Source organism: Rhinichthys klamathensis, unplaced genomic scaffold (genome assembly GCF_029890125.1).
Source record: "Rhinichthys klamathensis goyatoka isolate OS25496 unplaced genomic scaffold, OSU_Roscu_1.1 h1tg000053l_1, whole genome shotgun sequence".
Lineage (NCBI taxonomy): Eukaryota > Metazoa > Chordata > Actinopteri > Cypriniformes > Leuciscidae > Rhinichthys > Rhinichthys klamathensis.
In genome coordinates this window covers 3,492,835-3,509,317 of record NW_026606598.1, presented here as the reverse complement: position 1 = coordinate 3,509,317, position 16,483 = coordinate 3,492,835, and the positions used below count along the sequence as shown (strand labels likewise).

The following is a 16,483-nucleotide window of genomic DNA, read 5'->3' as shown; positions in this document are numbered from 1 at the left end:
AAATTTGACAGGTCACGACGGTTACAGAGTAAGATCTCAGATACCCATGACCGACGAAAAGACTGACCCACTTGAACGCTCACGTAATCACGTTATGGATGCGCCAGTGTTGTCCTGACGTCGATCATAGTACACTAATCCGTGTAGTTTTACTTACTTCCGCTAGGTGGTGAAATATTAAAGAATATGAACTATGTACATATGAGCTGAGTTTTAAACCCTGGTGTTTTCAATGACGTTTACATACTTGCAATTCATGCAATTCTGGGTTGATTAAAATATCATGTTTTACAATTATACTCTACTGATCTCACGTAAACCGTGTAAGTAGTTTGTATGGGTTTGATCACCATTATGATCACACCATTATGACTGAAGGTCTGATAAATCAGCTGATCCGGTGTTGGTCGATGTTTGACTTAGTGTCGCTCCTCCTTCATAACCACAAAACTCTGCTCTAAAACTCCAAGAAACTCATTCACTCTCACAGTCTGATTCCAGCAAACCCCATTTAACTCATCTAGTACCTCAGAATTGTTAAACATGGAGACTGTTTCATCACACACACGTGAATCCAGCAGTAAGAGGAAAGTGATCGCGGTAGTGGGAGGCGGTTTGGTGAGAATCATTGCATCTTTATGACTTGATTACATATCTTATAATGCTGTCAATCACCATTTACTGTCTGTATCAAATCAATCACTGGATGTTTGAGTATTTGAAAAATCACTCAGAAAATGACAGACCAATGAAGGAAAGTTGAATTTAGCCTAGTTTGAGTCTGACTCGGGTGGTCTGTTAGATGTTTTACTCATTAGAGAATGTTTGCTATAAAAAATAAGTGGACAATTATTTTTTAATGTGACCTTTGTTAATCTCAGTTCATTCAGAGATTGTAATTCTAACATACTGTAGGCTACACGAGAAGCATGTTAATGATTGACAAAGTGGTTATGAAACTCTGTAAATGTTAAATTATGTTACAGAAGGTGTTGACATTAACATTTAATGATGAAACGCATTCAAATGAGACTTTAGGGAAATTTAGTCAAATTGAATTCTTTATGAGTTTGAAACTGTATAAACCAACTTAAGGTTAAACGTTCTTCTGATATTATGCTTAAGGAAGTGACATCAATCAGATTGATGATAAAAATATGATATTATTACATAATATTGCACTTGGCACAAAGCACAAGAATAGTGTCTGTAAATAATATGGTGCAATGATATTTGTTGGTTAGACCTGGTATTTTGGGCCTGAGAAAGTTCAGCAGTACCCGTTTCAAATAAAATGATTAAAATAAAATCAGCCAGAATCTTCAGTTCTTCAGTCTCTTTAATTCCTCCTACTTTACTATGCTTAAAAGTTTATAGTTAAGTATAAGTTCATAGGAAATAAAATAGGTCATTGCAAGCTTTCCGGCTCTAGAATCCAAAGTAATTTTCAACACTCTTACAAAAATGTACTGTGACTGAATCATGGTGCAGGTGGTATAATGTGATGGTAAATTATTAACATTTTCAAATACCATGATATGTAGGCTACTATTTACACTGCACATGGTATTATCACAGCACATATCCAAAAAACATGCGGCCACTTATTTGATACGTTTGTGTTTTTTGTTAGTACATGCACAGATATTATTACGGTCATAATCTACTTCTTCTTCTAAACCTGTCATTTTAGGTTGGATCTTTGAACGCCTGCTTCTTTGCCAAACGAGGATTTGACGTTGCAGTATTTGAATCTCGGGAAGGTGAAGAACTTTATCTCTTAAACCAGCATTAATCTAAACTTTATTTGAAGGCTGTGATTCTGCATCTCAATGAAATCGCTTCACTTTCTATTATTCATACGGCATATGCAACATCTTTAAGCACACTTATAATCTTGTGGAAGGAATTAAGATAGAAATAAGGGATTAAAATGTCTTCCTAACTTGTGTTTCAACTAACCTGTTCATTCAAACTTTTTGTCCTGTTAGATATTCGGCAGGCAAAAGTCGTGAGGGGTCGAAGCATCAACTTGGCCCTGTCCCATAGGGGGCGCCAGGCCCTGAAACATGTGGGAATGGAGGATAAGGTGGGTTATAGTCATTTACCTGTTTATTGTGGGAGTTTCCTGCAGTTTACATACATTTGTGTCCTCTTTATAAGAGAGCTGTTTATAATTGCTCAAACTGGAAAGATATCATGAAAACATATTTTCACTCTATTAAATAATGCACAGTGAATAAGTAGCCTAGTAAGTAGTCATTAGCATATGCTTTTATCTACAGTGACTTACAGTATAGGACATTTATTAAAATACACAATACCCCTGAAGTTGGCTTCATTGTGTTACCCATTTCCATCACGATGTATGTTTTTTAGAGGCATGTAAATGAATTGCTTCATTGCAAAGAACTTGCCTAACTAGTATTTTCTATAACAACTCATAATTTTTGTGTGGTGGCTGAGCTAGTAAACTTTTCCACAGAGGGAAGTAAAGAAAATACCACGAGGAAGTGTGAACATGTGAAACTAGGTCAAATGGTACTTACACTAAGTACTTACACAGTCATTACAGAAGTATTGAATTTTGGTACAGATTTATAATGTATTTTGTCAGCACATATAGTGAGCATAGTCTCTGTGATTTTATACTTGTGTGACTTTTCAGCCTGACCGAGCCAGGAATGCCAGACCAGGAACCCTGAGTTAACACGACTTTTCATATCTGACAGAGTGTGACAGTCAGTCTGAAGCGTTAGATGTATAAGGTGGATGGATGCAGCTGCTGCGAGCCCTTGTATTTGAAATGCATAAAGTGATTTACCTAAGCAGGACATCTGCCTGGATCAACATCCTTTGTTGGTCCTGGAACAACATTCCCATCAACCCAAATTAGATTTAGGGTTACGTTTAGGGGCTTTGGTAATGTCTTACAAGTTGAATAAAATCATGTACATATATATATATATATTTATATATGAAAAAATAATACTTTTATTCAAGAAGGATGTATTAAAGTATTTTCAACATTGATAATAATAAGAAATGTTTATTGAGCAGCAAATCAGCGTATTATAATGATTTCCGAAGGATCATGTGACACTGAAGACTGGAGTAATGATGCTAAAAATTAAATAAATATTGTTCCCGATACAATTTCCTTGCTGATTTAATGTCTTTAACAGTAAGAGACAGTCAAATCTGTTTTTTCTTTTCTTTTAGATAGTCTCTAAAGGCATTCCCATGCATGCCCGTATGATCCATAATACGAATGGAAAACGTTCTCCCATACCCTACGGCAAGAAGGGACAGGTAACAAATAACTATTTACATGTCTCATCACATATATAGCTTCAAATTGTTACCCTCTGGATGCTTACCTCAGTCAAGTCAAGTCAAGTCAAATTTATTTGTATAGCGCTACACAATACAAATTGTTTCAAAGCAGCTTTACAAAAAATCATGAAGGTAATGTTTATAATAACTTCATGCCTTATAGTTGCATTTAGCAGATTAGAGCTGGACGATAATATAGGCTAGTTTACATTATGCAACAATATACAAGCAATCTAGCAGATGAGATATGCTATAGCGTTCAGAATTGCTGTCACATGACAGGTTGTTGTAAAGATATTGCGCAGTTATAGGGTTATTCACCCACTAGTTGAGAACATTTATATCAGACATACATTCATGAATGAAGTCCGCTGATACATAACTAATGCACCATGACCAGTGACCCCAGCAGAGTCAATACAGCCTTCTCCTTTAAAACCAGTTTGTTAATCATTACAATTATAATGTACACATAAAAGTGTCAATTAGGACTTTGTCATTGCCTTTTTTCCTTCTGTTTATGAGAAATCTGCACTTATGTTTCGTTTCCTGTCATATTGTATCTACACCTTTCCATGCAAAAAAGGAATTATAACATAAAAAGATAAATATATTTATCTCAAACACACATAAATGTAAATAAATATTGAAAAGGGAGAAAAATATATTTTGTGGTTTGTATCAAATGTGACAGTAGTTTGACAGAAATGCATCCGAACGTAAAGCAACATGTATAGATTGCTTTACATTCCCTTATCATTGAAAATGACTAAATAAAAAAAACCCTAATAACTAATAAGAAACTAATTCAAAAATTAGAAGTATATACAATTTAGAAGTATACAATTTGGATAATTTTGCAAATTAATACATTTACATTTTTGGGCCTGTGTAGGTTATCATATTATCATTGAAATTTATGGGGAACTTTAAAAAAGTAAGATGTGTATCATTTGAATAATTTAGCATATGAATAAATTAGCATTTATCATATTATTCACTGTTGTTCAATAGACTATTTTATGTTAAATAATAAATATTAGGCCTGAAGCAAAACTTTGAGAACCACTATTCTGAATATTCTTGTTGAAAATCCTGTTTCACTGAGAAATATATCACAGCCTGGAAATTGGTTGTGGAGACACTGTTTCATATTGACGTATGAGGCAAAAAGCCCTCAGATACGCTTTAAAAACCGTGGACATGGGAAAGTTTCTCTGACCTAGTGTTTGTGAGTCATGAGGTTTGCAGAGATTATGATTACTAGAAACCAGCAGATGGACAGAAACAGAACTGCATTTAAATCATTATCTTATTACTACTGCTGTGTAATCTTCTCATAACACACACACACACACACACACACACACACACACACACACACTGGATTGATGGCAGTGATGTGTTTCATGATGCTAAGCTGTAGATAGTGTATATTGGAGATCAGGTGACTGAACTCAACATCTGTCGTGAATCCATCATTTTAGATTAAAAATATGTAATGCAGAACATGCATAATAGGGATTAAACTAGTCATTATTCCACTGGCGGACTGACTCTAAGCACCCTAAACATGCTGTGATGATGCTGTTTCTTTTGTAGTACATCCTCTCAGTGGACAGAGCCAACCTCAACAAGGAGCTGCTAGCAGGTAGAACCGTTCCTTCAACCAACTTCATTCAAAAGCAGTTGAAAACACTCAATGTGCCACTTTATATCAAATCATATTTCAATATAATAAAGGTATATATATTTTGGGTTCTTTTAAAGAAACCCTGTGTCCCTATTTGCATATACACTCACCTAAAGGATTATTAGGAAAACCATACTAATACTGTGTTTGACCCCCTTTCGCCTTCAGAACTGCCTTAATTCTACGTGGCATTGATTCAACAAGGTGCTGAAAGCATTCTTTAGAAATGTTGGCCAATATTGATAGGATAGCATCTTGCAGTTGATGGAGATTTGTGGGATGCACATCCAGGGCACGAAGCTCCCGTTCCACCACATCCCAAAATGCTCTATTGGGTTGAGATCTGGTGACTGTGGGGGCCATTTTAGTACAGTGAACTCATTGTCATGTTCAAGAAACCAATTTGAAATGATTCGAGCTTTGTGACATGGTGCATTATCCTGCTGGAAGTAGCCATCAGAGGATGGGTACATGGTGGCCATAAAGGGATGGACATGGTCAGAAACAATGCTCAGGTAGGCCGTGGCATTTAAACGATGCCCAATTGGCACTAAGGGGCCTAAAGTGTGCCAAGAAAACATCCCCCACACCATTACACCACCACCACCAGCCTGCACAGTGGTAACAAGGCATAATGGATCCATGTTCTCATTCTGTTTACGCCAAATTCTGACTCTACCATCTGAATGTCTCAACAGAAATCGAGACTCATCAAACCAGGCAACATTTTTCCAGTCTTCAACTGTCCAATTTTGGTGAGCTCTTGCAAATTGTAGCCTCTTTTTCCTATTTGTAGTGGAGATGAGTGGTACCCGGTGGGGTCTTCTGCTGTTGTAGCCCATCCGCCTCAAGGTTGTGCGTGTTGTGGCTTCACAAATGCTTTGACTGAAATAACCACTTGTTACAACCAAGGTATGCAGCAAAGTTGCTCTTCTATCAGCTTGAATCAGTCGGCCCATTCTCCTCTGACCTCTAGCATCAACAAGGCATTTTCGCCCACAGGACTGCCGCATACTGGATGTTTTTCCCTTTTCACACCATTCTTTGTAAACCCTAGAAATGGTTGTGCGTGAAAATCCCAGTAACTGAGCAGATTGTGAAATACTCAGACCGGCCCGTCTGGCACCAACAACCATGCCACGCTCAAAATGGCTTAAATCACCTTTCTTTCCCATTCTGACATTCAGTTTGGAGCTCAGGAGATTGTCTTGACCAGGACCACACCCCTAAATGCATTGAAGCAACTGCCATGTGATTGGTTGATTAGATAATTGCATTAATGAGAAATTGAACAGGTGTTTCTAATAATCCTTTAGGTGAGTGTATATCCTGAGTGGTATGCAAGTGTTTCTCTCTCTTTTCAACTTTTTTCTTCATTTGCCCACTTTTAACCGGTAAATTCCTGATGGATAAAATCAAGTCCTTCCCTATTATTATTGTTTATTCATTTTCTCTTATTGAATATCCAAATTCAATTTTAAATAAACTAGCATTCAAAAGTTTGGGGTTGGTAAGATTTTGAAATGTTTAAATGTGAGAAGTCTCTTCTGCTCACCAATCCGGCATTTATTTAATAAAAAAATACAGTGAAAACAGTAACATTATGGAAATATTATTGCAATTTAAAATATCTGTTTTCCATTTTAGTATATTTTAAAATGTATTCCTGTGATGTCATTACTCCAGTCTTCAGTCAAACAATGTAAAAGTGTCTGTTGTCACCTTTGCTCAGTTTAATGCATCCTTGCAGAATAAACATATTAATTTATTTTGAAAAATCTTACCTTAACTTCCAAACTATTAATGGTAGCACATTAGACTATGGTTGCAAATTTGTGAATGCTATGTCATGATGACTAAAGGGTAGTACATCTAAGGTGTAATACCTGTAAGTTAACAAGAAATACATTTCAAGTACATACTTTTTGTGCTGAGGATATGAACTGGGATGCAGTCAAATGTATGAATGCTTTTATTTACTGAATAAACATGCCGAATTGAAATGTTTTCTTGCAGCGGCAGACACATTTCCAAACACTACACTGAACTTTAATCACAAGCTGCATGAGTGGAGTCCAAAAACAGGAGCAATGACCTTTATTGGGTAAACAGTGTCTCTTTCTCTCTTATTGTCTTTCTGTCTCTATTTTGGACATGGTAATGCCATGTTTTGGGGTAAATTATACTATGGTATTCTTTGAAACACCATGTGAAGGAATAGTTAAATATTCTGACATTATTTACTGACCTTCATGTCATTACAAACATTTTAAAAAACAAACATGCAGGTTTGGAATGATGTGGGTATATACATAATGACAGAATTTTAATTTCTAGGTGAACTATACCTTTAAGAATGTGACTTCAATCACTGGGGTCAGGTTTGGCTGCCTGACAGGGTCATGTGATCACAAGAGTTTCCAATTCACTTCAGTCTGTGGATATTCCGTGTGAATTAGATTACATTTCAGTAGAGATGCAAATGAGATCTGGTCTCTCCACAGACCTGATGGCCAAAGGAAGGAGTTGCAGGCTGATCTGATCGTAGGCTGCGATGGAGCTTTCTCTGCTGTCAGGAAGCAGTTCTTACGGCAAAGTCGTTTCAATTACAGCCAGACGTACATTCCCCACGGGTACATGGAGCTCACCATCCCTCCTAAAGACGGAGATGTAAGCGTCACAGCATGTTATCCGGCAGTCTTCATACATATCTGACCTCATTTTGACTGTTCACATCTCTCTTTCTCTCTCCCCGTCCTCTAAGTTTGCGATGGAGCCCAATTATTTGCACATTTGGCCCAGGAACACTTTTATGATGATTGCCCTGCCTAACTTGGTGAGGTCATTCAATAATTTCCTGTGTTTTTTACCCTGTTATATTGCTGTTTTTTAACTTACATGCAGAGTTTTTTTACATTATTTTTTTTATTACAAGTTTTTTTTATTATTATTATAATAATCAGATATTAAAGAATATTTTATTATTTGATCAACTTTTTTGTGATTATCTATTCATTATTATTAAATATTAAAGAATATTTTATTATTTATTAAAATGCTTGTGATTTTTTTTAAATATTAAACAATATATTGTTATTTTATAAGTTTTTGTGAGTATCTATTCATTCATTTTTTTGTGATTATTATTATTATTTTATAGAATATTTTATTATTTATTTTTATGATAATAATAACAATAATTATTATTGTTGTTGTTTTTAAATATTAAAGAATATTAAAGAATATTTTATTATTTATTACAGTTTTCTGTTATTTTCTATTAATTTTTTTAGATTATAATTATTAAATTATTATTATTGTTTTAATTTATAGAATATTGTATTATTTTAAGATTTCGTTTTTTATAATTGTTTTTTAATAATCTATTCATTCATTCATCTATTCATCTGATTATTATTATTTTATAGAATATTATATTATTATTTTTGAACAATAATAATTTATATTATTGTTTTTAAATATTAATGCATATTTTATAATTGTAGTATTTATTCGTTTTCTGTGATGATTCATTATTACTATTTATTAAAGTAATTTTTGTGAGTATGATAATAATAATTGTTTTTAAATATTAAGGAATATTGTATTATTTATTAAAGTTTTCTGTGACTTTTTCAGTTGTTTGAGATCATAATTATTATTGCCGTATTATTTCTGATGTGGTCTTTTATAGTGTATTTCATGTCTGTGTTTTTTAATAGTATATTCAGGGTCTTTAGAATTACTGTTTAATGACAATTGTTTATGAATAATTAAAATAATTCGGCCTCCAAATGCATTTTGAAGGTACATTATAATCTTTTGCTTCGGTTATGTTGTAGTTTCCTTGTGGAAAATCATGTTCCTTTTGATTTTGTTTCTGAAGGACAGGACGTTCACATGCACCCTCTTCATGCCCTTTGAAGATTTCGAGAAGATCCGCAGTGGTGACGAGGTCATTCGTTTCTTCCAGAAATACTTCCCTGACTCTATACCTCTAATAGGAGTGTGAGTACAGTTCTCTCTCTCTCTTTCAGTCTGCTTCATGCTGCTCTCAGGTCTAAAGTACATCTTGGTTAGGTGTGAAATTGCAGTCTAACAGGTCAGCGGGTGTTTTTTTTTTTAATGAATGCTGCGATGATGGGGAGATACAGTACTGAGATGACAGTGAGTGATTCCAAGCCTCAAAGAACTGTAAATGAGTTTCAAACATCTACTGTAGGTGCTGTTCAGCATGTGAGAGTCAACTGAAGATGTTCTCCTTATTTACATTTGCTTGTAAAAATTAATCATCACTCTATGTTACACATACTTGAGCATTGAAAGTTCCAACAAAAAGACAAAAGTTTGAGGTTGGAAAGATTTTTTAATGTTTTTGAAAAAAATCTCTTATGCTCACCAAGGCTGCATTTATTTGATTAAAAAAACTGTAAAAAACTGTAATATTGTGAAACATTATAACAATTTTCTCCTTTTTTATTTATTTTTTATTTTAATTTATTCTTTTTTTATTTTAATTTATTCCTGTGACGGCATTACTCCAGTCTTCAGTGTCACATGATCCTTCAGAAATCATTCTAATGCTGATTTACTGCTCAAGAAACATTTCTTATTATTATCAATGTTGAAAACAGTTGTGCTGCTTTATATCTTTGTAGAAACAGCAATACATTTTAAAAGGATTCTTTGAAAGAAGAATAGAAAGTTCAAAAGAACAGAATGGATTTGAAATAAAAATCTTTTGTAACATGTAAATGTCTTTACTGACACTTAATTTAATGCATCCTTGCTTTTGATTTCTTAAAAAAAAAAAAAGCATCTTACTGACCCCAAATTTTTGAATGCCAGTGCATGATAATTTGATATTTTGCATAATATAATGATATTTTTGGGTTTATGAGTCAATGATGTCAGTGATGTTCATGTTTTCGATGTATTAAATCATAAACAAAGTACGGTGTCAATATGTGAATATGTCAATTTTGTCAGATTTTGTCCGATTTTTGGCGGAATGAAAGTCACAGTCACTATTTTCTTATTGTATCTAAATAAAGCGATCCACTTTTGTGATTCACTGAGTAAAGAAAGTCATACGGGTTTGAAACAACAATGAGGGTGATATTTAATTATCTTCTGCATCTTAATTTGACACTGACCTTTATAGAAATTATTCCATTTCAGTCTTTCATAATATATGCAGAATAATTACTAGTAAATGTGCAAAGAAATACAGGGTGGAATGCTCAAAAAAAAAAAGAAGGTTTTTATTTTAATTAAAAGGAGAGATTGGATGAGATTGGCCTACGTTAAATGTCATAATTAACATAATTAAGCAGTGAGTCATTGTGTCACAAAGAAAAGAGCCAGTGTTGTTTAGGCATGTACGTTATCTGCTCGTGCATGTATTCTGTCAGACGGAGTGTGTTTGTGTTTTCTCAGTGAGGCTCTGAAACAGGATTTCTTCCGGCTGCCGCCCCAGGCCATGGTCTCCGTGAAGTGCTCCCCGTTTCATCTGTTTGATAAGTGTGTTCTCATGGGAGATGCGGCCCACGCTGTGGTCCCGTTCTACGGTCAAGGTATGAATGCGGTAAGTGGATATTCATTCTGATCAATTTTTTTTTTAAGTTAGACTCCAGCTGTAATTGCTCCCAATGAGGTTAACATAACCTCAACATCAAGTTGCAATTTGCAGCTGAAATGCAATTAACAGTATACAGAAATATTCCAGTAGCTCTCGAACATGTAATCATCTTTTTACAGGCTTGGCCAGAAAATGGACCAGTGTTATCATTGAGATACTATTATAGTTTACATTTATAGTTTGAATTAGTTGTTAAAGCTTTAGCAATTATTATTCGTTTTGTTTTTAATGTGGCTATATCGTTTTTATTCGTTTTTTATTTCAGTTTGACTTATTTTAGTACATCAAGTTAAACTAAATGAGTTTAATTTATATATTTTATGAAGTAACAATTTTTTTTATGGATTTAGTTTGAGAAAAGTATAATGACCCTGATATGGACCTTATTTTAAAGGGGTCATGACATGAGAAATCAAATTTGCTCTGATCTTTTGACACACAAGAGGTCTTTGTACCATTAAAACCTCCTGCAAGCTTCAGAGCTCCTCCTGATTATAAACAAAGCATTTATTTAAGCAAGCTCCAAAAATGTCTCGTTTTGATATTGTGGGATCTGTAACGTCACACAGGCAAATATATTTGTATATGACTGCCTCCAGAGAGCAAGACATTGACAAATAGTTACACATCATCACACCATAGGCCCCGCCCACTGGCGTTCAGTCGCTTAATGGCTGAGACTTTTGAGAGCAACAAGTCAAAAGCAAATAGAACCCATTATAATCACTGACTGTCATCACCTACACTGGATACAACAGACACGCGTTTCGTTTCTGACATTTACATTTACATTTATTCATTTAGCTGACGCTTTTATCCAAAGCGACTTACAATTGCTATATATGTCAGAGGTCGCACGCCTCTGGAGCAACTAGGGGTTAAGTGTCTTGCTCAGGGACACATTGATGTCTCACAGTGGATTCGAACCCAGGTCTCTCACACCAAAGGCATGTGTCTTATCCACTGCGCCATCACCACCCCTGACATACTCTACGTGCTTGAGTCTGCCGACAACAGGACAAATGGGAAAGTGAAAGAAAGTTCCAGGTTAAACTGCTCATTTGCGTCTCTGTACTGACTTCAAAAACAAGGATGGTTTATTTTCATGACGTCCCAGATCGCATTGGAGGATTACATGTTTGTTCGGAGCATTTTGTTTTGTAAACGAGGCACAGTGTAATGGAGAGTTCGCAAAGAAACCTTTGTTGAAAGATGAAGCAGCCGACTATATTAAATCTCACAGCAGCTGCATCACAAACCGCAGTAAATGATTTCATAATGCTTTGTCTGTAAATGACAGTTTTATATGGATAATGTTTTTAAAACGCTTACTCACGTGCAATACCGAGGGGACGTTGCTGTTCACTCTGTACATGCTACCCTTAGGAGATATCATAGGGAACATGGAATTAGTTTTCACTGTTATGCTGATGATACTCAGCTCTATATTTCTTCACGCCCCGACGAAACTTACCAATTCACAAAATTAACACAATGCATAGCCGATATAAAAAATTGGATGACTAGTAATTTCCTACTACTAAATTCTGAAAAAACAGAGATTCTAATTATTGGACAAAAAGCTTCCACACGTAATAACCTAGAATACTGTCTAACACTTGATGGCTGCTTTGTTAAGTCTTCGTCGTCGGTTAGGAACCTGGGTGTGCTCTTTGATACCAATCTCTCATTTGAAAGTCACGTGTCTAGTATCTGTAAAACCGCATTTTTCCATCTTAAAAACATATCTAAATTACGCCATATGCTCTCATTAACAAATGCAGAACAATTAGTTCATGCGTTCATGACATCAAGGCTAGATTATTGTAATGCTCTACTGGGTGGTTGCCCTGCACGCTTAATAAACAAACTACAGCTAGTTCAAAATGTCGCAGCTCGAGTTCTTACCAGAACCAGGAAATATGACCATATTAGCCCGGTTCTGTCAACACTGCATTGGCTGCCTATTAAACATCGTATAAATTTTAAAATATTGTTAATTACTTACAAAGCACTAAATGGTTTAGCTCCCCAGTACTTGAGCGAGCTCTTAACGCATTATAGTCCTTCATGTCTATTGCGATCTCAAAGTTCCGGCCAGTTGATAATACCTAGAATATCAAAATCGACTGCTGGCGGTAGATCCTTTTCCTATTTAGCACCAAAACTTTGGAACAGTCTTCCTACCATTGTCCGGGAAGCAGACACACTCTGTCAGTTCAAAGCTAGACTAAAAACACATCTCTTTGACCTAGCATACACATAATACATTATAGACTTCGATAATTCAATGTTAGGCTGCATAGATTAGGTCAGCCGGAACTGGGAACACTTCCCTTAAATCCAGATGTACTCGTTACATCATAAGAAGAATGGCATCTACGCTAACTTTAGTGTCTTTGTTTATCCCGAGGTTTTCCTGCAGCCTGCCGGATCCAGGCCGTATCCAGATCTGACGAAGGAGATTCGCCTGGACCCGATGACAATGCAGTGCTGCAGTGTCAACTATCCTCTCCCTATGGAGGATCCCTTTCCCACTCTACAGATAAAGCGTTGTTGAAAATCCGGTTCGCGTACCCCGAAGTGATAAAATAAAATTCGGTATCAAATTTATAGGCAAGACAAGTAGTTTGTTTAGGCATGGTTTGTAGGGAAATTACAAACCTGCGCACACATATTCAAACGAATATAACTATAGAATCAATTTTTAATGCGCATGTGAACGCCATCAGGTCACAGGTTCGCGTTTAAAGTCTGTTTAGAGAGAACGCCGTCGTCTTAGTGGCCCCTAATGTAATAACAAATGATAATTTTGCTGGAAGTGAATCAATCAAAACCAACTTTAGCCGAAAATAACATTATTCAAAATCGCTATAAAGCCAAAACAATCTCTGTTACCGTAAATTGTATGTTTATCTCTGTAAAGCTGCTTTGAAACAATCTCCATTGTTAAAAGCGCTATATAAATGAAGATGACTTGACTTGACTTGACTGTTTCCTATGCAGTGATGTTAGCCAATCATAACAGTGGCTGTTTACTGACAAGCCTTAAAGGAGCCGCCCCTTAAAAACTTTAATTTTCTGTAAATTGTCATGTCCATCCATGTCATGACCCCTTTAAATATTGTGCATGTAAATGCGGTCACTGGTAAATGTGAGTTGTCTTATAGATAGAGTGTTTCAACTGAAAGCTCATTTATTTAATTTTTTTGATTCACAGGGATTTGAGGATTGTTTAGTTATCGACGAAATTATGGACCAGTTGAATGAAAACATTGGTAAGACAGAACCGGCTTCACAAGAAAATTCAAGTTCAAAACAATTCTGAAATGAAAGGAATTCATTAATTAAATTAAAGTTATATAAATTAATTACATTTCTCAAAAGTGCATCTGTCTTTTAAATCTAAAAATACTTGTTTGAATCATTTCATCCCAGAGTAAAATCACCGGATGATTGCTAGTTAGCAATATGGGTTATAATTACTATATAAAAGCTAAGAGGGAACTAAGAGATGCCAAATTTTTGGTCTTAAATTGCAGGGACATAAAAAAAAGTGCTCACACCGTATGTCAAACATACACATAAATAAAGGGGGAGAGCCGCTATTAGAAGATACATTATAGAAGTACATGAATTGTTTTCTTATTCTCTGTCTACAGCTGCTGTTCTTCAAGAATACACCAGAGTTCGAGTACCTGACGATCACGCCATAGCTGACCTGGCCATGTACAACTATGTAGAGGTACGCCATCAACTCATATCAGCTGCAATACTGTATCTGAACACTAGGTGCTGTCACTTCCTGCGGTCACATGACTTCTCACATCACCTGCAGCTCAATGTCAAGGTCGTGGGGTTTGTACTTAGACTTTTTTTATTTTTTTTATTATCAGAGCTGCGAGAGAAGACTGCCCTTGTTTTCTGGTCATTAAGTTGAATGCACACATACATTACAGTACAAACACACAGTAGCAGTAATCACTCTGCCACCAGCTGATCGGATGTGACATGCAGACCACAGTGAGACAGGTCAACCTTGTGATTTGTGTTGTAGATGAGGGCGCATGTCAATTCCAAATATTTCCTGTTCCGAAAATACCTGGACAATATCCTTCACGTCATCATGCCAAAAACAATCGTCCCCCTTTACACAATGGTAAGAGCTTTTTAGTGTTGTGTATCATCTTGTTTATTGTTGATATTTTTGTTCACTAATTCATATGTCTGATTGCTTGGCTTTCAGGTCACATTCACCAGAACACGGTACCATGAAGCGGTGAATCGCTGGCATTGGCAAGATAAGGTAAAGAAAAGACAAACCTGTGTTTGAAAGTGAACAAATGACTCACGTCAGTGTGAAATCAGGAACTGTGTGAGGCTGAAAACCCGGAGATTTAAAACAGCATTTCCACTCTGAGCTATTAACACAATATTATTTCACGCGAGGATCCATCAGAGTTTTGGTCGTAATAGCACATTATAGTCTGATGGTAGAAAAAGTTTAATTGTGTTCTTTGAGGGTTTTTTATTATTATTTGAAACTCCAAAATTTCCTGCTGTAGTTCGAGTGTGTTGAACTGTGAAATGAACTGTTAAACTTTTGGATTTTTTTTCTCTAGAGTGCACTAATGCACTATGAAGTGCAAAGAGACTGAAATGTTTATAGTATTTTTTTTTTTCTAAAAAAAAAGCCATATACAGTAAGCAGAATTCCAGACAGTACCATTCAAAAGTTTGGGGTCTATAAGATTTTTTTTATGTTTCTTATGCTCACCAAGGCTGAATTTATTTGATAAAAAATACAGTAAATACGCTAATAGTGTGAAATATTATTACAATTTAAAATATCTGTTTTCTTTTTTTAAATATATTTGAATGTAATTTATTCCTGTGATGCGAAGCTGAATTTTCAGCATCATTACTCCAGTCTTCAGTGTCACATGATTCAGCTGATTTGCTGCTCAAGAAGCTTCTTCTTATCATCAACGTTACAAACAGTCTCACTGTGTCATATTTTTGTGGAAACCATAATTCCTTTTTTAGGATTCTTTAATAAATAAAAAGTTCAAAAGAACAGCATTTATTTGAAATATAAAAGTGTTGTAACACCGTAAATGTCATTACTGATCAGTTTATTTAATGCATCCTTGCTGAATAAACTAATTTAATAAATCTTACTGACCCCAAACTTTTGAACTGTACTGTAGACTAAATGCAGAATGACATTTTTTTCCCCATTAGAACCAAAGACTGCATTCTTAATGAAGTGAAATGTAAACATAGTGCTTTTCATTTAAGTACAAACTGAATGTTGGATTTAAAAACGGTTTGGAAGTTTCTCACGGCACAGTACAATAATAACAGTGATCCATCAGTAAACGTCTTGCTGGTCTTTTGCAGGTGATCACTCAAGGTCTGTGGCTGTGTGGAGTTGTGTCCGCTGCAGGAGGGATGTATGTCTTGGTCAGAAACTCTCACAAACTCCCCAACATCTCTGCAGAGCACCTGTGGACCCGCATACTCGCTTTAAAGCGCTTCTAATGTCCATGCACAGGAAAGCCTGTGTTGATGTTTACTCACCAAAGAGCTTTCATAGTTCTGTACTGGACCAAAATTTAAATCTTCAGTATCAGTGGCATTATGTTGATTACCACAGGAAATAATTTTAGTGTAGTGCACTTTTCCAGATGGTTTAAAAGCAGAAATGTGCAGCTGGTATGATTGTTAAAGCACTTATCTTCTCATCAACATGTATCATCTCATAATGCAAAGCTACTTATATTGCATTCAAGGTATACATGTTATCTGTT

At 35.5% G+C, this 16,483-nt stretch overlaps 1 protein-coding gene across 1 annotated transcript; it reads left to right on the top strand.

Annotated features, from left to right (window-relative positions):
- The first annotated feature begins 450 nt into the window (after positions 1-450).
- Positions 451-16,483, top strand: LOC130083172 (kynurenine 3-monooxygenase). The gene is made up of 15 exons (XM_056248217.1): positions 451-618; positions 1,694-1,763; positions 1,992-2,089; positions 3,223-3,312; positions 4,939-4,987; positions 7,046-7,133; positions 7,534-7,699; positions 7,794-7,865; positions 8,916-9,037; positions 10,469-10,616; positions 13,891-13,948; positions 14,333-14,415; positions 14,728-14,829; positions 14,917-14,976; positions 16,074-16,483. The coding sequence occupies exons 1-15, from the start codon at positions 544-546 to the stop codon at positions 16,212-16,214; spliced, it is 1,422 nt and encodes a 473-aa protein (XP_056104192.1). The 5' UTR covers positions 451-543; the 3' UTR covers positions 16,215-16,483.

Coding starts and splice junctions, on each gene's coding strand:
- LOC130083172 (XM_056248217.1), top strand. CDS start 544: ATGGAGACTGTTTCATCACACACACGTGAATCCAGCAGTAAGAGGAAA. Junction 3,313..4,938: donor CCTACGGCAAGAAGGGACAG/GTAACAAATAAC, acceptor TTTCTTTTGTAG/TACATCCTCTCAGTGGACAG. Junction 7,134..7,533: donor GGAGCAATGACCTTTATTGG/GTAAACAGTGTC, acceptor GTCTCTCCACAG/ACCTGATGGCCAAAGGAAGG.